The sequence below is a fragment of the Neoarius graeffei genome, chromosome 12, assembly GCF_027579695.1.
Source record: "Neoarius graeffei isolate fNeoGra1 chromosome 12, fNeoGra1.pri, whole genome shotgun sequence".
NCBI lineage: Eukaryota > Metazoa > Chordata > Actinopteri > Siluriformes > Ariidae > Neoarius > Neoarius graeffei.
In genome coordinates this window covers 65,331,029-65,357,250 of record NC_083580.1, presented here as the reverse complement: position 1 = coordinate 65,357,250, position 26,222 = coordinate 65,331,029, and the positions used below count along the sequence as shown (strand labels likewise).

At 39.8% G+C, this 26,222-nt stretch overlaps 1 protein-coding gene across 1 annotated transcript in view; it reads left to right on the top strand.

Moving 5' to 3' along the window:
* Positions 1-13,389, top strand: part of clcn5a (chloride channel, voltage-sensitive 5a) — a 44,524-nt gene extending 31,135 nt beyond the window's left edge. The window contains 2 exon segments of the mRNA XM_060936251.1: positions 755-971; positions 11,545-13,389. Coding sequence (XP_060792234.1) covers positions 755-971; positions 11,545-11,635 — 308 coding nt within the window. The 3' untranslated portion in view covers positions 11,636-13,389.
* The last annotated feature ends 12,833 nt before the right edge of the window (positions 13,390-26,222 follow it).

Here is a 26,222-nt window from a genome sequence, read left to right as displayed (position 1 = left end):
TTGATGTAGAATTACAAAAGCTGTGCTTGTTCATAACTTAAGAAAGGAAAAATAAAAATGATTTGTGCTAAACAAAAACAAGATATTTACTGCATATTTGGAAAAGTAAATGACAAAATGAATTTATTTCAAAAGTATATCATAGAAACCCTCAGCCATACATGAAATAACCTGGAAAATGAATGCAGGTCGTTTTTGACCCATGTTGTGCATTAGAAGGGTAGTGGTACAAAAAGGGTTTTTATTCAAAAAGTAAGAAAGGAAAAAATAAAATAAGGATGTATGATGATCAAAAACAAGTTAATTGAGGAATACCTTGAATACTGAATGATGGAATTAATTTATTGCAAAGATATAGAAGATAAAAACTCAGCCGGGTCACTTTTGACCCATGTTTTGCATCAAAGGGTTAAATAGATTTTTTTTTTTCCACAAGTAGTACTACACACTGGTAATCCATATTTAGCCAGCATATTTGTTTGAAGAAAGAAGTTCCTTATGAACACATTTTTGGATTTATCAGCCATGAAGCTTAGTGGAGTTCCACATCTGGAATAAGGTGTTCCAGTAGGTTCGAGGAATTTGCAGCACCCAGTCGGATCAGTTTGCCGCTTCACATTATAACTAATCAAAATTATAGCTTCAAGTTATAGAATTTCATAGGGCTTAATTATTAGTATCTTGTTGCTTGGTCAGTGTTTAATTTTGATATTTTTTTTTTTATTAACCCCCCCCCCCCCCCCCCCCCCCCCAGAAAATGCTCGGCAACGCCAGGAGGGCGTGGTGAGCACGTCACGGATTTTCTTCTCCGAATATGTTCCACCCCAGCCCCCTAACTTCCCCCCTCCCCTGAAGCTACGTGGCATCATGGACCTCAGCCCGTTCACAGTTACCGATCACACAGCCATGGACATTGTGGTGGACATCTTCCGCAAACTCGGGCTGCGCCAGTGTCTCGTCACTCATAACGGGTGAGCAAGTCCCTATGAAATCAAAACTGGCATTTTGGAGCATTTAGTATGAATTTCTCAGAACTGTAAGATCAGTTGCAGGATCCAGGGGTGCAAAGGTGGAACATATGAGAAAAATTAACAATTTCACAAAGTCACTTATCTGTCATCAGAATATTGATTATTTATTAGATTTGATCACGAGAACAAATATTTTAGTCATTTTGAGAGATTATCTATTATATACAGAGGTGGACAAAGTACCCAAGTTCATTACTTAAGTCAGAGTACAGATCCCGCTGGTCAAATGTTACTCCGATACAAGTGAAAGTTATCCAGTCAAATTTTTACTTAAGTTAAAGTCCTGAAGTACTCGCTTTTAAAAATACTTAAGTACTAAAAGTACATTTTCTGTCAACGCATCGTTGTATTATTGCCAGAACGCTTACAAAACCTAACGCCATTACCAAAGACAGAAATGTGAATTCACAAAATGAACGCATGCTGTGCCATCATGGTGGTTTAACGTTAAGCTAGCTAGTCAGTGAAACTCCACCTGACATGCTAGCAAGCTCTTTTCAAACTTGAAATCATATTGGGTAGCTAACGCTACTAGAAAAGAAAGATTTCTACATTCTGTTTGTTTGGCAAGATTACGCTAAAACATATTTCTGAAAGGACTTCCGATAAGTTAACGTTATTCATGTTAGCGCAACTCCGTTTTTACATGCTAACTAACAGTGTCCACGTTAACTAGCTATGTGTAAACGTTAGCCGTGGACAAGGCGATGGCAACTCAGCGGGCAAATCCATAGAAAGTCATTTGACTAACCAGACTGCATAGCTACTGCGACGTTATCGCTAGCTCTAAAAGCACAGACAACTTCACTGCAAGCTTTCTCTTGGAATAAAACGTTTATATTCCTCAATATGCTTCCGCAGGTTGGATGGTGAGGTTTTTGTAGGCCGCAGTGTTGTTTTCGTTAACGATGACGATGACTAAATGATTTCGTTAACCCACCTTTTTTCATGACTAAAACGAGACAGTGACGAGCTAAACATAACTCTTTGATCACGACAATATGACGAGACATATCTGTTGTTTTCGTTGACGAGACGAAAATGTTAGTGGGTTGGCTATAGGACTATCAAAATGCATGGCGTTTCCTCCAGCGGCGCGTGCACGCGAAACATTAATGTCTGCATCGCGCATATGACGGAGTGCGCGAGGGAGAGCGAGAGTGAGTCTGCATGTGTGCCTGTTCATGTAGCGCATGCTAGACAAAGAGCATCCTGATTGGTTTACAGACATCCAAACTCATTTCAGGAAGGTGTTGTGACGCATGGCTTTTTTCCCATCAGCGGGGGGGGGGGTCACGACACCTCCCTGAAATGAGTTTGGATGTCTGTAAACCAATCAGGATGCTCTTTGTCTAGCATGCGCTACATGAACAGGCACACACGTAGACTCTCCCTCGCACACTCCGTCATATGCGCGATGCAGACATTAATGTTTGGCGTGCACGCTTTTGCTCTAGATTCCGGGAGATATTCTCCAATTTGCGGGCATCAGGGAGCCACTATCAATATGCGGGAGACTCCCGGAACTTCCGGGAGACTTGGGATGTCTGCACTAGACAGTGTTTATGTAGAGAGCATGCGCACTGGACAGCGTTTATGTAGAGCGCATACACACTTCAGTCAATCTTTTATTTCAATTACATATAAACATATAATGGACTATACGAGTCTGCAAATAGCGCACTGCTAATCAAAGCAGACTCATGTTTACGAAGAAAAATATATATTTTATATGAATTAATATAATACTTAAATATGTATGAAAAAGATAAAACATACTTGACAAATTAACAACTATTTGGTAAGAAAAAGAGGAGGCGGCACGGTGGTGTAGTGGTTAGCGCTGTCGCCTCACAGTAAGAAGGTCCTGGGTTCGAGCCCCGTGGCCGGCGAGGGCCTTTCTGTGTGGAGTCTGCATGTTCTCCCCGTGTCCGCGTGGGTTTCCTCCGGGTGCTCCGGTTTCCCCCACAGTCCAAAGACATGCAGGTTAGGTTAACTGGTGACTATAAATTGACCGTAGGTGTGAATGTGAGTGTGAATGGTTGTCTGTGTCTATGTGTCAGCCCTGTGATGACCTGGCGACTTGTCCAGGGTGTACCCCGCCTTTCGCCCGTAGTCAGCTGGGATAGGCTCCAGCTTGCCTGCGACCCTGTAGAACAGGATAAAGCGGCTAGAGATAATGAGATGAAGAAAAAGAGGAGACAATACTTGTTATTCGATATAAAGTTATAGTAATATATCATTCAATGACATTGGAAAAAAAAAAATATATATATATATATATATATATGAGAGAGAGAGGTATACTTGTCATACTGATAATAATAATTCATGCATAGTATTAAATAATATTTCAAGTTAAAACTAAGATAAATAAATAAATAAATATAGCTCTTAATTATATATAGAAATAAAGTTATGTAGAAAGAAAGAGTTTGGAGATGCCAACATCATATCCATATCTACTTAAATCGGAAAAAAGGTGATGTCTGACTTTTTTTCTTGAACGACAATTTAGATGAAGATCTTATAGAAGTTGGAATCTGGTTCCATACCCTAACACCAACACGGGAAAATGAGTTCTTTTGTAGATTTGTACAAGAATACTGAGTATATGAGTGATTCCACGCTTATGGGTACTGAAATGGGGACATGAACTTATTTTTAAAAATTCACCTAAAACCATTTCTTTTTTTACCATCAGGTCACAAAACATGTAATCTTTAATGAATGACATGTTAAAAGATAACTTTAATTTTCTGAGATGTAATAAAAACATATTTATATGCCAAAGTCAAGCCTATGAGTTCCAAAATGATGTCTGTTACATTACTTCTGTTACGATTGTCCATCTCGCGTCTGTTACAAATTAATTACAATCTAGCTATATACCATGTTAATCTTATTGAAAGAATGTGTATGTTTATTCTACTACACATGTTTATTAATTATATTTGCTAAAACATCACCTTCCTATGTTTCAAAAAGTAATTCTACATTGTTAAAATTGAGAATATATATGTCCACAACACTTCTGTTACGTTCTGACTTTGGCATATAAATATGTTTTTATTACATCTCAGAAAATTAAAGTTATCTTTTAACATATCATTCATTAAAGATTACATGTTTTGTGACCTGATGGTAAAAAAAAGAAATGGTTTTAGGTGAATTTTTAAAAATAAGTTCATGTCCCCATTTCAGTACCCATAAGCGTGGAATCACTCATATATATATATATATATATATATATATATATATATATATATATATATATATATATATATAAAATATAAGAGAGAGAGAGGTATACTTGTCATACTGATAATAATTCATGCATGGTATTAAATAATATTTCAAGTTAAAACTAAGATAAATAAATAAAAATAGCTCTTAATTATATATAGAAATAAAGTTATGTAGAAAGAAAGAGTTTGGAGATGCCAACATCATATCCATATCTACTTAAATCGGAAAAAAGGTGATGTCTGACTTTTTTTCTTGAACGACAATTTAGATGAAGATCTTATAGAAGTTGGAATCTGGTTCCATACCCTAACACCAACACGGGAAAATGAGTTCTTTTGTAGATTTGTACGAGAATACTGAGTATATAAGTTCTTGGACTAAGATGACCTAGTGTTATAAGAATGGATACTAGAAATAGAAGAAAATAATTTACAAATGTTTGAGGGTGCACTTTGATTAACAACGTCATACATTAATTTAGAAATACATTCATAGAAAATATTTACTAGTAAAATATTGGTTTTGGAAAATAATGGAAGGGCACTTTCTCTATTATCAACAAAATGGATTAATCTTAAAGCTCGTTTTTGTAGGATTAATACTTTATTTATGAGTTTTGCAAGCCTGTCCCCAAGAACGAAGACCATATGTTAAATAAGGTTGAATCAGAGAGTGATATAATGTCATAAGGGTATGTAGTGGAATAAAATGTCTAAGCTTGGCCAAAAGGCCGACAACCTTGCTTATTTTGTTGCAAATAAAATCAATATGAGGCTTCCAAGAAAGATCGTCATCGATTATTAAACCCAAATATTTGACATACTTTTTACGTTCAAGTGAAACAAGTTTGTTTTGAGACACTGTTTTGAGAGCATGTTATGCACAACCTGTCAACCTCGATTACAGTTTCCCATCTCTGTATTGGCCTAATTTAATGTTTTAAAATAATTATTTTTTCGACTAAAATGAATGACTGACTAAAACTGGACTAAAACCCTTTTAGTTTTCGACTAAAACTAGACCAAAACTATCAAGGATGGAATTGACTAAAATGTGACTAAAACTAATAAGCATTGCGTCCAAAAGACTAAAACTAAATAAAAAATGGCTGCCAAAAACAACACTGGTAGGCCGTGATGTGGTTCGTTTTCGGCAAACAAAGAAAACATTTAAAACGAAAAGTATCTTTAATCCTTTCAGAAAACTGAAACATGGGTTCTAGGTATGGCCATGGGTGCGTGCATTCCCCAGAAGAACCGCCTCCTTCCATTCTGCCATCAACTGATCGTGTTAAATAATGCTGCTGAGAAATCACTGAACTTGATTTTATACAGTCGACGGATGTGACGTGACCCTAGTGATTACTGATCGGTTGTCTCAGTGTCACCTGTGAAAAAAAACCATCACGTTTTAGAAAAGAAAAAAAAAATCCACTTTCAAAGCTGCTTCATAGTAACGAGTAACGAGGACCTTGATAGAAATGTAGTGGAGTGAAAAGTACGATATTTGCCTTTCAAATGTAGTGAAGTTAGTCATAAGTTTCCAAAAAAAAATACTCAAGTAAAGTACAGATACTCAAGAACTGTACTTAAGTACAGTACTCGAGTAAATGTACTTCGTTACTGTCCACCTCTGATTATATGATTCATTTTAACTAATACCCAGAATGCACTGCGGGTATGGTCTTTTTTTGATATTTTCACATTTATTGTCTTTTCTTCGAGTTCTTTTTTTCCCTTTTGTTTTTTTTTCCTCCAAATCGCTATCGAGTTCGTAGAATCTTCCACTGTGATATTTTTTTGCAAGCGAAGCGTAAAAAGTCACGCTATCTTCGCTAGTCACACAACGTTTAGCAAGGCTGTTCATCATATCTATTGTTATTAGGGGTACTATTTTATATTAGCCCCCCTCGAACAGTTCATCAAAGACCTTCACAAGAAGAAGAAATGGCCGCGAAGTGAGCGGAGAAGTAAGTTTGAACCTTTTTGTTTACGGCGCTCGCTTGCTTTGTAAACTGATACTGCCAAAGTAATTCTTAGACGTCGGTGATCGAAATGTGTGTTCAGGGTTTCAGTAATGCCGCTTTTCCACTACAAACGCGGCTGAGTCGGGCTGAGCCGTGCCGTGCTGAGTCGAGCTGAGTGAGGCTATTGGAGTTGCATTTCGACTACAACCGCGCTGAACCATGCTGGCTGGAAGTGGGTGGACACATTGGGTGGAGTTAGCGAAAGTGGGTGGACGTCACGTGATGTCGTTAAGCAGCGCAAACAGTGACATCAGTGATCTTTTAAGCGGTAGTCTCACGACCCGGATAGTAAACAACAAACATGGAGGACATGGAGTCGTTAGTGTTGCTGGTCTTGGTGCTGTGGCTTGTTGTCACCGACAACGCAAACAGATACTGGCAAGAGCGTATAGATGAGGCGAGGCGCATAAGGCTTCAGAAATTCTCGTAATTCGTAATTCTTCTCCTTCCGGGTTTGCGGTGTTTACAGATCCCAGCGCGCTCGCGGGGCGTGTGTGGGCATGTGAGGACACTCCTCCTCACCAATCAGTGCACAGGGGAGTGTCTGCTCACGCCCCCAACCTCACTCGGCTCGCTTTGGCTCGCTTCAGCCCCACTCCAAAACCGTGCGAGTTTTAGGGGCTAAGCAGGGCTGAAGCGAGCTGAGTCGTGCTGTTTTTTGGTAGTCGAAACGCGAGCCGTGAGCTGAAGCGAGCTGAAAAAGGGTAGTGGAAAAGGGCCATAAATGTGTAATTTTGGGAGCTGTTTACAATGGAATCAAGAAGATTTGGTACCAAAAGAACATTTGGGATATGAGAATGACAGTTCAAGCCTTGCTGTTGTTAAGACGCGTTGTATGCGATCCCAAGAAAGCATAAGCAAAATGGCTGAGTTTTCCTGCGATTTTTACCTGCATAAATGTGTTCAGGGTTGAGAATTCAGTGTAATTTTGGAATCGTTATTAGAAGTAGAAAGCTGAAAATTCGCAAACAGTAAGTAAATCGTATGAGAACTCTTGTGTATTTTTTTGGAAGAGAACTTTAGCTTGTATGAAGTTAAAACTTAATGATTTTATTTTATTTATAGTATAATTAAAAACAGCATTACGTAATGCGTGTTTTGTTATTTTGCTTGAAATCTTTCATTCTCGAGTTCAGTATTCTCCAGTTTTGGTTTATATTGTTAGCGTAATAGTCAAAGTGTAAAATTCATTCAAAAATTGATGCATTTTTTAAAAATAGCGAGTAAAAGTTCTGTTGGTGAGCAGCTTTCACGTTACACGTTACATCGAAATTTACAACCCCGATTCCAAAAAAGTTGGGACAAAGTACAAATTGTAAATAAAAACGGAATGCAATGATGTGGAAGTTTCAAAATTCCATATTTTATTCAGAATAGAACATAGATGGCATATTAAATGTTTAAACTGAGAAAATGTATCATTTAAAGAGAAAAATTAGGTGATTTTTAAATTTCATGACAACACATCTCAAAGTTGGGACAAGGCCATGTTTACCACTGTGAGACATCCCCTTTTCTCTTTACAACAGTCTGTAAACGTCTGGGGACTGAGGAGACAAGTTGCTCAAGTTTAGGGATAGGAATGTTAACCCATTCTTGTCTAATGTAGGATTCTAGTTGCTCAACTGTCTTAGGTCTTTTTTGTCGTATCTTCCGTTTTATGATGCGCCAAATGTTTTCTATGGGTGAAAGATCTGGACTGCAGGCTGGCTAGTTCAGTACCCGGACATTTGATATGTTGTCTATTGGGCCTTTTCCACTACCCTTTTTCAGCTCACTTCAGCCCAACACGGCTCGCGTTTCGACTACCTCAGAGCAGCACGACTGAGCTCGCTTCAGCCCTACTCAGCACCCAAAACTCGCACGGTTTTGGAGTGGGGCTGAAGTGAGCCCAACCGAGCCGAGCGGGGCTAGGGGCGTAAAGAGACACTCCCCTGTGCACTGATTGGTGAGGAGGAGTGTCCTCACATGCCCACACGCCCCGCGAGCACGCTGGGATCTGTAAACCCAGAAGAAGAATAATTACTAGCAACACTAACCAGCAACAGAATTACCAGCAACGCTAACAACTCCATGTCCTCCATGTTTATTGTTTACTATCCGGGTCGTGAGACTACCGCTTAAAAGGTCACTGATGTCACTGTTTGCGCCGCCTAACGACATCACGTGACGTCCACCCACTTTCGCTAACTCCACCCAATGTGTCCACCCACTTCCAGCCAGCGCGGTTGTAGTCGAAATGCAACCCCAACAGCCCCATTCAGCTCGACTCAGCCCAACTCAGCACCGCACGGCTCAGCCCAACTCAGCCGCGTTGGTAGTGGAAAAGCCCCTTATGTTCTATTGTGAATACAATATCAGTTTTTGAGATTTGTAAATTATTGCATTCCGTTTTTATTTACAATTTGTACTTTGTCCCAACTTTTTTGGAATCGGGGTTCAAATTTCCAAATACTAAAATCGCTGAAAAAGTCCACGTCGGTTGTATTCCTATGACCTTTGGTGTGGAAGTAGTTTTCCCTTCTAGTATCCTGTGTGAGCAGTACCGATTTTATTGCCTTCTTCGTTGTTACATAGTTTAACAATATATATACACGGGATACAGTACATCTTGTACCCCTGGATCCTGCAACTGATATAAACACAAAAACAAGTGTTGGAAGATTATTCTAACTATTCTTTAAGTTTGTTTCTTAAGACACGTATTTTTTAGTATGTTACCTCGTTTGTTGACAGTTTCGGCGAACACTTCCGCCTTCTTCAAAACAGTCACCAGATGTCGAGTGGTGACGTGCCTTATCAGCTGATGTTACTCTGTGGAGGCGTGAACGTCCCGCCCAATTTGACAGGTAGTCCACGCCTCCTGCTGTCAGGTCGCTGCCCCAGGACTGCGCTCCAGGTGTGTGACAGCGCGTACGCTCCCTCATCCCGGTTCATCGTCCTCTGCGCCCGCTTTTATGTATGGTAATGTGTTTGTCACATTACCATACATAAAAGGAGTTACAGAACGCATCCAACGATCCATGAGGAAATACCACATCAACGCCCCGGTCAAACCATACAAGAACCTCCGACAGCTGCTAGTTCACCCCAAAGACAAAATACAACTGGACAATAAATGCAACGTCATATATGAAATCCCTTGCCGTTCATGCAATAAAGTCTATATTGGTGAAACGGGCAGATGCTTCCACACTCGCAGGAAAGAACACCAATTAGAATGTGAAAAAGAAACAACAAAAAGACTCACAAGATCCGAAAAAGAAAAAGCAAACCAAGAAAACTTAAAATCAGCCATTTCAGACCACTGCAAACGACATAATCATATAATGCAGGGGTTTTCAAAGTGTGGGAGAGTCAGCCCCCCCTCGGAGAGCAAATAAACAACCGCGCCCCCCCCTTACAATTTTTTTGTTGCTATACTTAATGTTCCATTCGTATTTTTAAAAAATGGTTGTTGTACACATTATTTTTTTTCTTTTTCACATTTTAAACATCTGTGCTTTTTAAAACATCTTGTTTTACACATTTTAAACATCTCATAGCATCGTTAGCTAGCACCTCTTGGCAGACAACACACTGTGGCAGTGGAGCATCTTCAGATCCAGTCCATGAAAATCCAAACTTTAAATAATCGTGGTCATACTTCCTTCTTTTTCCAGTCCCCCAGGATTCCGCGGGCCTTTTTTGTGATTGTTGCGGCTAAAATGTCTGATGTTGCGGGGGGTTTTCCAAAAAAAATTGCGATGAAAGTTGCGGTGTTTTTTAGGTTTTTGTTGCGATTACATTGCGGGAGGAAGTGAAAGTTGTGAGAAATTGTTGCGATTTTCTCTTTTTGTGATTAAAATTGAGTGATATGTTAAATATTAAGTTATTACTGAAAAACTATTGATTAAAAAAACAAAGACACTGAGAAATGGTCCTATAAACAACTTTACCAATATAAAAGATTACCAGGACTACAAAAATGCAGAAAAATAGGCTTTACTTATCCAAATGCACCTGTTGGTTCTAAAGTTAAAGTGCAGAGAACCTCACAGCACAACATGAAGTTCCCTTAAAATATAATATAAATGCCTCAGCTTTCATATAAGAAAAAAACTATTAATACTAGTACTGTGTGCAAGCAGTCTCTCCTGAAGACTAAATTAAACAATAATTATAAACTAATAAAATAAATTCGTAGAAGAAAAAAGCAATTTGAACAGAATCTCACAGTATGATGCTGAAGCTGCCTAAACAATGGAAAATAAAATACCATTTTGGCAAAAATGTTGGCATCCATTAATTTCTTGTATTAAGTAAAAAAAAAATAAAGTGCACACAGTCCTTCACTGTAAACATAACACACTTCAGTGTTGCCAGATACTGCTGACGTTTTCCAGTCCAAAATATGTTCAAAACCCGCCAAAATGCACTTGAAACCTCCCAATCTGCCAACACGACGCGCATGCTGCTTCTCTTGAACACATGGAAGTAAGGCGGAAGGTAGTTTGTCGATGTCACCTCAAGACGACGCCAATGATTGGTCAAATTTGCGGGAACGTTGCGGTGATTGGATATAATTGCAACACCGCCCTGAATTCGCGGGGATTGGTTGAATTTGCGCTGAAGTTGCAAATCGCAACATCCTGGAGGCTCTGTTTCTTTGCTTGGCCCAGACTTTGTCTCCTCACTCACTGTAGCTTTAGGTACTAAAAATCGATCTATTTTGTCTCTCACGTTGCGCCCCCCCGAAGAACTCTGGCGCCCCACACTTTGAAAAGCCCTGATATAATGAATTGGGAAGAGGCCAGAGTCATTCGCGCTGAAGAGAATAGATACCAGCGTTGGATTTTGGAGGCAGTGGAGATACGAAAGCGGGCGCAGAGGACGATGAACCGGGATGAGGGAGCGTACGCGCTGTCACACACTTGGAGCGCCGTCCTGGGGCAGCGACCTGACAGCAGGAGGCGTGGACTACCTGTCAAATTGGGCGGGACGTTCACGCCTCCATAGAGTAACATCAGCTGATAAGGCACGTCACCACTCGACATCTGGTGACTGTTTTGAAGAAGGCGGAAGTGTTCGCCGAAACTGTCAACAAATGAGGTAACATACTAAAAAATACGTGTCTTAAGAAACAAACTTAAAGAATAGTTAGAATAATCAGACATGGTGAATTTTCACTACATAAGTGTTGGAAGATTATCTATGAATATTACATAATAGTATATAATATCTTCTTTTCATTTCCAGGCGCTTACTGGGAATCATCACCAAAAAGGACATTTTAAAGCACATGGCTCAAATAGCCAACCGCGACCCAGACTCTATCCTGTTCAACTGAAAGCTGGCTTTTATAATCTCATCTCATCTCTCCAAAAAAAACAACAACAACAAACAAACAAACAAACAAAAAAAGCCCTGTTTGATTTTGCACTACAGACATTAGTGCTAGGTTAAGAGCGCACTCACACTGTGATGGCCGTTTTCAGTGCCAAGATGGACACCTCATGCACTACAGCTTCATCATCCTACTTGGCCAGGTTATGACATCAAGTCCTGGCTTCCAAGTTGCACGTAGCCAATCTGTCGTAACATATCATGACTAATGGTTCAAAAAGAGTGGGGAGTTAATTGAGGGGATATGCATGCACAATCCCAATCTCATCAATTTCTTAATGTAGCGAAAGTATATTGAAATTCCTACAAAATGAGGAAAATTATATTGTAAGCTAAATCTGTGATTCTGTTTTCACCCTGAATACAATTCACAGGCGTGTGTTTGGAAGTACACTACGAGCAATTAATGACTAATCTCAGCTTAATATTTTTGCAATATTTCAGTCATTAGTTTTGCCAAAACTTTAATGAATGAGCTAAAACTGAGTATCAGGTAACAGTGTGTGTGTTTCGCGTCTACGTAGATGTTCTCTTTTTTTTTTGTTTTTTTTTTGTTTCATGTCTTTACATAGCTGTGACTTCAACCTCTTGAGCAGGTAGCTAATTGTTTATGGCATTTTGAAGGGGAACAGGTTTACAGCGTTTGTAAAATATGTGAATGAGATTACTGTAAAGGCACTTTCTTCCCCCTTAGAAGGCGAGTCCCTTGGGGGTTTGCACATTCAAGCATCCAAAATCTCTCCTCGTTCTACCCCTAATGAATCTGCAGGGCAGCTGGGCATTCTGCTTGGTAGATTTAATGGGCCGTTTTGTGGCGTTGCATGGATTTACAGCTGGGTATGATTGACTGTTCCGCCCGCCTGCTTGTCCTTCGATTATTATATATTTTACTTTTTTCTTGGAAATCTCATTAGCGGTCGCTTCCATTGTTGATTGCGTTTCTTACGTTATGTTAATCAGCATGGCCTCATGGCCATGCACCAGTTATGTGATTTGACGTTTTGTTTTATTTTGTTATACATTCTTTTTCGGGTATATTTAGACAGCATGTGATCATTTGCAGCAGCGGCCTCTGTAGTTGTAGAAGTAGAAGTAAAAATAATAATAATAATAAAGTTATTCCACGAAATTGAGTCATACATGAGCAGATGGCTGATGAGGCGCGTAATGCCGAGTTCAATTCAATTAAAATTCAATTCAAAACACTTTATTTGTCCCCTGGGGCAATTTAAAAGGCGCGCATAGCATAGAAGTCCAGTTAAACACATAAATGAAAAACAAAACAAACATAAAAGTTGACAGTGTGCAAGGTGGCCGTATGTAGATAAATAACTGTACAGTGGTACAATAGGTATAAATATGATAATTTAAAAAAAAAAGTTGGCTATAAGCCATGTATGACGAGATTGAGTGGAATAATTGTTTTATTATATCCACATTTGCTGGATTTTGAGAAACGGAGCTTTTTTTGTTGCTGTTTCTTTTTGCAAATTCAATAAATAAAAACTTTTTTATACAAAACGTCCAACAAAATTTCCGCGTAGAATGTAAACAAAGCAGCAAAATGACAGTAGCAATTTGTGAAAAATGCTGTAATCATCTCATCTCATTACCTCTAGCCGCTTTATCCTGTTCTACAGGGTCGCAGGCAAGCTGGAGCCTATCCCAGCTGACTACGGGCGAAAGGCGGGGTACACCCTGGACAAGTCGCCAGGTCATCACAGGGCTGACACATAGACACAGACAACCATTCACACTCACATTCACACCTACGGTCAATTTAGAGTCACCAGTTAACCTAACCTGCATGTCTTTGGACTGTGGGGGAAACCGGAGCACCCGGAGGAAACCCACGCGGACACGGGGAGAACATGCAAACTCCGCACAGAAAGGCCCTCGCCGGCCACGGGGCTCGAACCCGGACCTTCTTGCTGTGAGGCGACAGCGCTAACCACTACACCACCGTGCCGCCCTGCTGTAATAATAATTCTTGGAAAAAAAATATATATGTTCTTACCATCAAATACTTTTTTATTCCTTTTTTTTTTTTTTTGTATATTTTGGGGGGTTTGTTTTCGAGTACAGCTTTTATTCCGTCCTCATTTGGTTCAGCAACACCATTTTGTTTTTCTCTACTCACGGTATATGAGCTGATATCCTAGTAGAAGAGCAGCCAATCAGAGCACACGATTGCTCATATCCAGTGAATGTGGATAGAATAAATATGAGAGATATATGCATGGTTGAAGACTTTATCCATATTTTAACCACAACACTAATCTCCGTGTTTAAGACGAATCTATTTGAAAATATACACTTCTCATCCAAAGCAGTGCATATAACGTATCGTTTAGTTAAATGGCGCGAAGGTTCGAAGTGTATGAGCGTTTTCCTGACATGTTCTTGACGGCTGCCTGTTGAGTTTGTTCACTGACACTGCTCGCAATCAGGTGCATAAACCAACTCTTTCATTGTTTACATCCTCCAAAGACACTTTCATACGTATTGCTTTAAGCTATTTGTAAATCCATCAAGGGCTAGAGATTTACTTGGCGGTATTTATATCAGCAACACCTGATTCCATTGTCAGGTTTTATGCCTTTAATAAGGTTGAGAGCTCTTTAAGGAAATCATGTTGGAGCTGCCCCTTTAATCACACCTGTCCTCGTGTACCAGGGTCTTGCATCCTCCCGTTTCACTTACCGTGGACCTCACTTAAATGTGTCTGCAGATCTGGATACATCACAAGGCCACTTTTCTTTGCCAAGCACTCCATTCGAGAAGCGCATTATGTACTTGTCAGGTCTTAAAAATGTAATGTCTTTAATGAGTTGTTTGTACTTGTTTAATTATCCGATTTGTGTGTTTATCATGAACGTTTGTGTTCTAAAATCTGAATGTTATCACAGTAATTTATTCATTAACACTCATAAAGCAAGTTGTGATTTGATCTCCTGTGTTTATTGTTTATAGCTGTGGGAAAATGGCATGGCGCTTTGAAATTTTCTGGCTGAGCTGCAGTTATTTAAAAAAAAAAAAAAAGCTGCACGTTTAGAGTAGCAGGGTTGAACAGAATTATTTGGTTTCATACTCGGGCTGTATTTTACATAAAAACAGGCCAGTGACGGTTATGTTCTCCACAATGTTTTATTCTAACAGTTTCACGTATTTCTATTTCCCTGGAAAGCAGAAACTGTTCCTATTGTTCTTAAGTATCAGTGGTGTGTTGTTCACAAATGACTCTGCTCTTTTACAGTGGTGCTTGAAAGTTTGTGAACCCTTTAGGATTTTCTATATTTCTGCATAAATATGACCGAAAACATCATCGGATTTTCACACAAGTCCTAAAAGTAGATAAAGAGAACCCAGTTAAACAAATGAGACAAAAATATTATACTTGGTCATTTATTTATTGAGGAAAATGAGCCAATGTTACATATGTGAGGGGCAATAGTATGTGAACCTTTGCTTTCAGTATCTGGTGTGACCCCCTTGTGCAGCAATAACTGCAACTAAACGTTTGCGGTAACTGTTGATCAGTCCTGCACACCGGCTTGGAGGAATTTTAGCCCATTCCTCCGTACAGAACAGCTTCAACTCTGGGATGTTGGTGGGTTTCCTCACATGAACTGCTCGCTTCAGGTCCTTCCACAACATTTCCATTGGATTAAGGTCAGGACTTTGACTTGGCCATTCCAAAACATTAACTTTATTCTTCTTTAACCATTCTTTGGTAGAACGACTTGTGTGCTTAGGGTCATTGTCTTGCTGCATGACCCACCTTCTCTTGAGATTCAGTTCATGGACAGATGTCCTGACATTTTCCTTTAGAATTCGCTGGTATAATTCAGAATTCATTGTTCCATCAATGATGGCAAGCCGTCCTGGCCCAGATGCAGCAAAACAGGCCCAAACCATGATACTACCACCACCATGTTTCACAGATGGGATAACGTTCTTATGCTGGAATGCAGTGTTTTTCTTTCTCCAAACATAATGCTTCTCATTTAAACCAAAAAGTTCTATTTTGGTCTCATCCATCCACAAAACATTTTTCCAGTAGCCTTCTGGCTTGTCCATGTGATCTTTAGCAAACTGCAGACGAGCAGCAATGTTATTTTTGGAGAGCAGTGGCTTTCTCCTTGCAACCCTGCCATGCACACCATTGTTGTTCAGTGTTCTCCTGATGGTGGACTCATGAACATTAACATTAGCCAGTGTGAGAGAGGCCTTCAGTTGCTTAGAAGTTACCCTGGGGTCTTTTGTGACCTCGCCGACTATTACACCCCTTGTTCTTGGAGTGATCTTTGTTGGTCGACCACTCCTGGGGAGGGTAACAATGGTCTTGAATTTCCTCCATTTGTACACAATCTGTCTGACTGTGGATTGGTGGAGTCCAAACTCTTTACGGATGGTTTTGTAACCTTTTCCACCCTGATGAGCATCAACAACGCTTTTTCTGAGGTCCTCAGAAATCTCCTTTGTTCGTGCCATGATACACTTCCACAAACATGTATTGTGAAGATCAGACTTTGATAGATCCCTGTTCTTTAAATAAAACAGGGTGCCCACTCACACCTGATTGTCATCCCATTGATTGAAAACACCTGACTCTAATTTCACCTTCAAATTAACGGCTAATCCTAGAGGTTCACATACTTTTGCCACTCACAGATATGGAATATTGGAGCATTTTCCTCAATAAATAAATGGCCACATATAATATTTTTGTCTAATTTGTTTAACTTTATTTACTTTTAGGACTTGTGTGAACATCTGATGTTGTTTTAGGTCATATTTATGCAGAAATATAGAAAATTCTAAAGGGTTCACAAACTTTCAAGCACCACTGTAGGTAAACAGTGAGCCTCTTGTATACAAGTCTTTTTATAAATAGACGTAGGCGATACCGTTAAACTTGCAGTATAATTTAATCAAAACCCTTCCACTGAAACTTTTTCTCAACAGCTGAACTTGTCCAAAATATCTTAAAGAGATCCTCCAGCGGATTTATTCGCAAACTTATTTTAAGTAAAAGTAGTAGCAGATTTAAAAAATCAAACTTTCATTTTCGGAGACCAAACAGTGTTTGAGAAAAATGAATGAATTTTCTTTAAAATGCCTGATGTGCTTCATGCGGTGGTGACCTATGTGATGACGTCAAGTAGTGGTTGCTTAGAGCAACTCAGCTGTTTATAGTCTCTGTTTAAATCATAGTTTTGCTAGTTTTCCAAGTATTTTAATGAATTTATCAGTTTTTAAATAAGTATACCTCATTGTGTAGCATATAAATGCCACAATGATACTAAAAAGAAAGCACAAGCTGGAATGCAGTCGAGCATTTCCACAGAGAAAATGCAAAGTGTACTTGATCAGCTGTAGCAGAGGGTCACTGACAGAAACTGGATCAGACATGAGACCTTGTGCTGCAAAATCTTTTTTTTACATGATCCAGTGTGTGTGTGTGTGTGTGTGGCTACATGCTCTAAAATCTTGGTTTAAAATGGTTCAACTCACAGCGGAACGTGACATTTTATTTTTGACACGACCACAGGAAGCCCATCTGACATTTTAAAGAAAATTCATTTTTCTCAAACGCTATTTGGTCTCTGAAAATGAAAGTTTGATTTGTGAATAAATCCGCTGGAGGATTTTAGCAAAAACAGCAATGAGGCAAAAGGGTCAATTATTATGTGTAAGCTGATTTAAAAGGATCCGACTCACTTTAAAAAAAAAAAAAGGGACGAAATAGTTACCTAGTCATGTGTTCTCTTTCTCTTTCTTTCTTTCTCTCACACACATTACTCATCTCATCTCATTATCTCTAGCCGCTTTATCCTGTTCTACAGGGTCGCAGGCAAGCTGGAGCCTATCCCAGCTGACTACGGGCGAAAGGCGGGGTACACCCTGGACAAGTCGCCAGGTCATCACAGGGCTGACACATAGACACAGACAACCATTCACACTCACATTCACACCTACGCTCAATTTAGAGTCACCAGTTAACCTAACCTGCATGTCTTTGGACTGTGGGGGAAACCGGAGCACCCGGAGGAAACCCACGCGGACACGGGGAGAACATGCAAACTCCGCACAGAAAGGCCCTCGCCGGCCACGGGGCTCGAACCCGGACCTTCTTGCTGCGAGGCGACAGCGCTAACCGCTACACCACTGTGCCGCCCTCACACACATTACTTTTTTACGTTGTTATCCATTGATCGTACCAACAAGCATCAGCAGCAATTTAAGAAAAAAAAATGAAATAAAAACCCTCACACACTTATCCTGGGTCTACTCTCCCAGTCATGTTTTCAGTGTAATGTTATTTTTCTAAACAGAATTTCCTCCGGGCGGCACGGTGGTGTAGTGGTTAGTGCTGTCGCCTCACAGCAAGAAGGTCCTGGGTTCGAGCCCCGGGGCCGGCGAGGGCCTTTCTGTGTGGAGTTTGCATGTTCTCCCCGTGTCCGCGTGGGTTTCCTCCGGGTGCTCCGGTTTCCCCCACAGTCCAAAGACATGCAGGTTAGGTTAACTGGTGACTCTAAATTGACCGTAGGTGTGAATGTGAGTGTGAATGGTTGTCTGTGTCTATGTGTCAGCCCTGTGATGACCTGGCGACTTGTCCAGGGTGTACCCCGCCTTTCGCCCGTAGTCAGCTGGGATAGGCTCCAGCTTGCCTGTGACCCTGTAGAAGGATAAAGCGGCTAGAGATAATGAGATGAGATGAGAATTTCCTCCAGTCAAAACAAATAATTAATTCAGTTTGGGTCACACTTCATTAGGAACGCTGTACTAATCCTGGGTAGGGCCTCCCACTGCTCTCAAAACCGCCTCAATTCTTCATGGCATGGCTTCCACAAGATGTTAGAAACATTCCTTTGAGATTCTGGTCCATGTTGATATGATTGCACCACGCGGTTCCTGACGATTTTTCAGGTGCGCTTTCATGCTGCGAATCTCCCATTCTACCACACACCCCCAAAGGTGCTCTATTGGATTCAGATCCGGTGACTGGGACGGCCACTGAAGAACAGTGAACTCATTGTCGTGCTCATGAAACCAGTTCGAGACGACTTTTGTTTTGTGCCATGGTGGATTACCATGCTGGAATATGATGATAATGGATGATTCGTGAAGCATGAGATGTTAAGTGGATTCACACATTAATGCAAAAGATGGATTAAATGAGATGCATTTTAAAATTAGATTTCGAGGTAAAGTGTAGTTACAGTGCACTCGGACTAGCAAAAATGCTGTACATAGGTTTTATTAATGTCCACAATTTACTGTCAAGGACATTTTACCTATATTTAAAATGTCTTTATGTATGTCCACTATATGACTTTGTGGACACCTGACCATCACACCAATATGTGCGTTATTTTATTTTATTTTTTTGAGAACATCCCATTCCAGATTTAGTCCCTAACCCTTTGTTCTTACAATAATAACCTCCAGTCTTCTGGGAAGGCTTTCCACTAGATTTCAAAGTGTGTCTGTGAGGATTTGTCCATTCAGCCACAAGAGCATTAGTTAGTCAGGCCTGACACTGATTATCACATGAGGGGATCTGGTGCCTCCCAAAGGTGTTCAGTGGGATTGAGCTCAGGGTTCTGTGCAGGCCACTCGAGTTCTTCCACATCAACCTTGGCAAACCATGTCTTCATGGAATGCGCTTTGTGCACAGAGGCGTTGTCGTGATGGGACATGTTTGGGCCCCTTGGTTCCAGTGAAGGGAAACTGTAATGCTGCAACATACAAAGATATTCTATACAAGCAAGTGCTTCCATCTTTGTGGCAACAGTTTTCTGGAAAGCCCGTGCAATGGGTGTGTTCACATACTTTTGGCCGTATAGTTAGTATATTTAACAGTTATTCCACAAAATTGAGTCGTACATGAGCTGATCGCTGACGAGGCACGTAACGCCAAGTTGGCTGTAAGCCATGTATGATGAGATTGAGTGGAATAACTTATTCTATCCACATTCAGTGGATATTGAAAAACAGGGCTTTTTGTAATTTGCAAATTTGATAAATAAAAACTTTTATACAAAATGTCTGACAAAATCATTTCCACTTAGAATGTAAACAAACCGGTGAAATGACGGTAGCAATTTGTGAAAAATATAAAATGCTATAGTAATAATTTTTCAAAATATATGTTCTCACCATCAAATACTTTTTTTTTTGGGGGGGGGGGGGTTGTTTTCAAGTAGGGTTTTTATTTTGTCCTTGGTTGGTTCAGTAACCCAGTCTGCCATTTTCTTCTTCTTTAAGGTTTTTGGCTGTTTGGCGCCACCAACTGGGCTGGAGTGTGGAACAGGAGATATTGGGGGGGACTATATTCTTTTAGCTATTTCTGGGGGTTTTTTAAAGATATTTTTGGGCTTTTTTCACCTTTATTGGATAGGACAGTGTAGAGACAGGAAATGAGCAGGAGAGAGAGAGACGGGGAGGGATTGGGAAATGACCTCGGGTCGGAATCGAACCCGAGTCCCCGGATTTATGGTGTGGCGCCTTATCCACTTTAACCCTACTATTATCTTTGGGGTCAATTTGACGCCATTCAATGTTCAACATCTCTAAATATATGATTGACTCTTTTTTTTTTGCTTCATATTTAATGACTTTTCCTAATTTAATGGGGACAACTGGGTAAACATAAAATTAACATGATATGTTTTCAATTTCCTGTACACGTTGTACGCATTGGTGTTCTTTTGGGGTCAATTTGACCCCAGGCTGTTTTAGCTGTATAAAACATAAAAGAAATATCAACATTTTACACACATTTGTTTTAGTTGTTTTGGATGATACTGAGGTCACTATAACATGCAATTTTATAATCTTCAAAGGCTTTAGGGCCCTAACAACCATAACTGTAGCAGTGCGAGAACCACCGATAGTTCACATGACCTGGGGGAGGGGAAAACATCATTCTCGTGAGAAATTTGATATTTCCCACACTGTGGGGCCAGGAAAATATGGTTCCCGCCAAAAAATATTGATACTTCACACAACAAAGAGGTGGAGCAAACATATAAAAGCTTGCACAGCAGCCTTCTAAACCATTTCTCTTGGTGCTCTGTGTGCTTTCTCTTTCTGCTCCCTCTCAACTGAAAATGACATCTAAGGAAAGGTTTTCTGTCCGTGTGTTGTCACATGTCTTTGACCATGAAAGTGACGTCGAGGAAGATGTGTCTGAGACAGACGATGATGTTGACGAGGACCCTGATTATGAGCCATCCTCCTCTGATGAGAATGAGACCCTCAGTGTTGACCCTCCTGTTGTCTCTCAACCACCAGCAAACACACTACCTTCCAAAAATGGAGAGTTATTATGGTCAGTCTCCCCACTTGAACAACAGGGTAGACTTGGTGCTGCTAATGTCATCAAAATGGTTCCAGGCCCCACCAGATACGCTGTCAGCCATGTCCAAGACACAAAATCAGCATTTGAGCTCTTCATAACACCATCAGTCGAAAAGGACATACTTGAGATGACAAATTTAGAGGGGAGGTGCGTGTATGGGGACAGTTGGAAAGACTTGGATGTGATATCTCTTTCCAATTTTAGGTCAATCAGTGAGATTTTATTGGTGATCTGCATATTTCTCCATAGTCGTGTAACAGGTATTCTGGATGTATAAGGGGGGTGGGGGGGAGGTTGTTTTCTTTAAAGGGCTATTTAGGTAGTCAACAAACAAACATAAACTTGGGGAACAATTTTAATTTTCATCATTTTTTGAAAGTTTAAGTTGCTGGGGTCAAATTGACCCCAAGGATAAAAGATGTTAGTAATTTTGAAGGTAAGAGGAGGGTTAAATACTTGATAAAATGATATATCTGACTTAATGTGCTCTGCCATTTTGTTTTTCTCTACTCATGGTATATGAGCTGATATCCTAGTAGTAGAGTAGCCAATCAGAGCACACGATTGCTCATATCCAGTGAATGTGGATAGAATAACTGTATCAGTGGGACACAAATGGCACCCAATTGTGGAATCACTCTTCTAACTAAGCATAACACAATACAACACAAACTTTTACAACCCCGATTCCAAAAAAGTTGGGACAAGGTACAAATTGTAAATAAAAACGGAATGCAATGATGTGGAAGTTTCAAAATTCCATATTTTATTCAGAATAGAACATAGATGACGTATCAAATGTTTAAACTGGGAAAATGTATCATTTAAAGAGAAAAATTAGGTGATTTTTAAATTTCATGACAACACCACATCTCAAAAAAGTTGGGACAAGGCCATGTTTACCACTGTGAGACATCCCCTTTTCTCTTTACAACAGTCTGTAAACGTCTGGGGACTGAGGAGACAAGTTGCTCAAGTTTAGGGATAGGAATGTTAACCCATTCTTGTCTAATGTAGGATTCTAGTTGTTCAACTGTCTTAGGTCTTTTTTTGTCATATCTTCCGTTTTATGATGCGCCAAATGTTTTCTATGGGTGAAAGATCTGGACTGCAGGCTGGCCAGTTCAGTACCCGGACCCTTCTTCTACGCAGCCATGATGCTGTAATTGATGCAGTATGTGGTTTGGCATTGTCATGTTGGAAAATGCAAGGTCTTCCCTGAAAGAGACGTCGTCTGGATGGGAGCATATGTTGCTCTAGAACCTGGATATACCTTTCAGCATTGATGGTGTCTTTCCAGATGTGTAAGCTGCCCATGCCACATGCACTAATGCAACCCCATACCATCAGAGATGCAGGCTTCTGAACTGAGCGCTGATAACAACTTGGGTCATCCTTCTCCTCTTTAGTCCGAATGACACGGCGTCCCTGATTTCCATAAAGAACTTCAAATTTTGATTCGTCTGACCACAGAACAGTTTTCCACTTTGCCACAGTCCATTTTAAATGAGCCTTGGCCCAGAGAAGACATCTGCGCTTCTGGATCATGTTTAGATACGGCTTCTTCTTTGAACTATAGAGTTTTAGCTGGCAACGGCGGATGGGACTGTGAATTGTGTTCACAGATAATGTTCTCTGGAAATATTCCTGAGCCCATTTTGTGATTTCCAATACAGAAGCATGCCTGTATGTGATGCAGTGCCGTCTAAGGGCCCGAAGATCACGGGCACCCAGTATGGTTTTCCGGCCTTGACCCTTACGCACAGAGATTCTTCCAGATTCTCTGAATCTTTTGATGATATTATGCACTGTAGATGATGATGTGTTCAAACTCTTTGCAATTTTACACTGTCGAACTCCTTTCTGATATTGCTCCACTATTTGTCGGCGCAGAATTAGGGGGATTGGTGATCCTCTTCCCATCTTTACTTCTGAGAGCCGCTGCCACACCTATTGCCAATTGACCTAATGAGTTGCAATTTGGCCCTCCAGCTGTTCCTTTTTTGTACCTTTAACTTTTCCAGCCTCTTATTGCCCCTGTCCCAACTTTTTTGAGATGTGTTGCTGTCATGAAATTTCAAATGAGCCAATATTTGGCATGAAATTTCAAAATGTCTCACTTTCGACATTTGATATGTTGTCTATGTTCTATTGTGAATACAATATCAGTTTTTGAGATTTGTAAATTATTGCATTCCGTTTTTATTTACAATTTGTACTTTGTCCCAACTTTTTTGGAATCGGGGTTGTATGTTCTGGCTTGTGGATGGAATGTGGTACGGGAATTAATCTACACCCGATGACTTGGGCTGAGGAAAATATTTTCTCTAATTAGAATAAAACAATAGTCTGTCCTGGTGGTGACCACATAAAGCCAACGGTTCCTTGAAAGAAAGGTCATGTGTGTGTATAAACTACACTGACACATTAACCAGCTTTTTCATGTGGGTTAAGTCCAGTGTTGACTCAGGATGTTTCCCATGTGCTCTCACCTCTTCACACAGCATGGATCTGAGTCAGTCATGTGGCACTGTAGCCTCTGGCTGATGCACGTGAGCATCTGGAGCTATTTAAAGACCACAAACATGGGCTTAAGAATGTCTTTTATTTTCTTAAAGAGCCTATTTACAATTCAGAGCTTGAGTTTATTAAGAACTACCAGCATTATTTGAGTTGAAATGCAGGGGTGGGAAATACTTGAGTGTTTTTGAAACTGAATGTTTGTACACTTACTTAAGTACATCTCGAAGAAATGTACTTTGAATTTTTTTTTTTTTTTAGACCTTTCAAATCTCAAAAGTCTCTTATCCAGTCAAAAAGTATGTACGCTATTTACCGTACACTCACCATCCACTTTATTAGGAACACCTGTATATCTGTGCGTTTATACCGTACATGTATCTAATCAGCTAATTATGTGGCAGCAGTACAAGACATAAAATCATGCAGATGCAGGGCAAGAGCTTCAGTTAACATTCACATCAAACATCAGAATGAGGAAAAATTGTGGTCCCTGTGACTTTCACTGTGGTACGGGTGTTGGTTTGAGCCAGATGGACTGGTTTGAGTATTTCAGAAACTGCTGATCTCCTGGGGTTTTCACATACAACGGTCTCGAGTTCACACAGAATGGTGTGAAAAACATTTAGTGAATGACAGTTCTGTGGAGTGAAACACCTTGTAGTTGAGAGTTCAAAGGAAAATAACCGGACTGGTCTGAGCAGACAGGAAGTCTATAGTAACTCAAATAAGCACTCTTTACAAGCGTGGTGAGCAGAAAAGCATCTCAGGACACACAACAGATCCAACCTTGAGGTGGATGGACTACAACAGGAGATCATCAGCAGAAGTTCCACCCCTGGTAGGCAAGAATAAGAAACCTGAGGCAGAGACTCATCAAAACTGGACAGATGAAGGCTGAAAAAAGACCAGGTGGGATTTTTTTTTTTCCTTCTAGTCTTCAACTGTCCAGTTTGGGTCAGCCTGTGTACATGACAGCCTCAGATCCCTGTTCAATTACTTTCTATATTTTAATACTTGCATACATTTAAAAGTATCAACTTTGTGACTTTCACATACATAGGACATTTTCGGCTGGATACGAGTATGACACATTATCTATACCTCCACTTAAAGTGCCATTCCACCATTGGATGTATTCTTTGGCATAAAATACAATATATTTTATGACAACATCACTAGACAGAGAAATCTTTTAGCTTCAAAATGATATATCAAACATAATTTTTTGACAACGACAAGTATATTAATTTTGCGACCAAAGTCACCTACCCTTTTAATTTCCGCGCGGTAGTGAAACGTGATGGTCTATTTTTAGACCAGGAAACCCCCAAAGTGAGAGAGTCATTTCTCCTCGTATATGGGGGCCAAAAAAATTGCGAAAAATTTTGAGTTAATCTTTCAGTTAGCTAGATTTATTGGTATTAGCTAGATTTATTGGTATTATTTTTATCGCGTTCTATCCGCCATTGCTGATAATATGTGCCACGTCACACGTCACGTGGTACACAAGAAGAGGAACCTGCCGATGACATCACGCGCGGAAATTAAAAGGGTAGGTGACTTTGGTCGCAAAATTAATATACTTGTCGTTGTCAAAAAATTATGTTTGATATATCATTTTGAAGCTAAAAGATTTCTCTATCTAGTGATACCATTTATATATGTTGTCAAAATATATTGTATTTTATGCCAAAGAATACATCCAATGGTGGAATGGCACTTTAAGTATAATTTCTCAGTACTTTGAAATGTCTGTTAAAATTCCAAGTGCATTTGTAAAAGAATGGCTCTAGGATGCAATTTTGGAGTTTGTTTCTACACACACACACACAATATTCTATCCACATTCACTGGATATGAGCAATCGTGCGCTCTGATTGGCTATTCTAGTACTAGGCTATCAGCTCAAATACCAGGAGTAGAGAAAAACAAAATGGCGGCGCATGTTGCTGAACCAGCCGAGGGCGAAATAAAACTCTACTCAAAAACAAAACCTCAAAAAAAGCAACAAAATATGGAATACAAATATTTGATGGTAAGAACTTTATCTTTTTTTATTTTTCAAGAATTATTATTATAACATTTTTCACAAATTGCTACTGTCATTTCGCCGGTTTGCTTACATTCTTAGTGGAAATGATTTTGTCGTACGTTTTGTATAAAGTTTTTATCAAATTTGAAAAAAATAAAAAAATAAAAACACTCTGTTTCTCAAAATCCAATGAATGTGGATAGAATAAAACAGTTATTCCACTTCATCTCGTCCATGGCTTATTGCCGCTATCAGTTCATACAACCCCGATTCCAAAAAAGTTGGGACAAAGTACAAATTGTAAATAAAAACGGAATGCAATTATGTGGAAGTTTCAAAATTCCATATTTTATTCAGAATAGAACATAGATGACATATCAAATGTTTAAACTGAGAAAATGTATCATTTAAAGAGAAAAATTAGGTGATTTTAAATTTCATGACAACAACACATCTCAAAAAAGTTGGGACAAGGCCATGTTTACCACTGTGAGACATCCCCTTTTCTCTTTACAACAGTCTGTAAACGTCTGGGGACTGAGGAGACAAGTTGCTCAAGTTTAGGGATAGGAATGTTAACCCATTCTTGTCTAATGTAGGATTTTA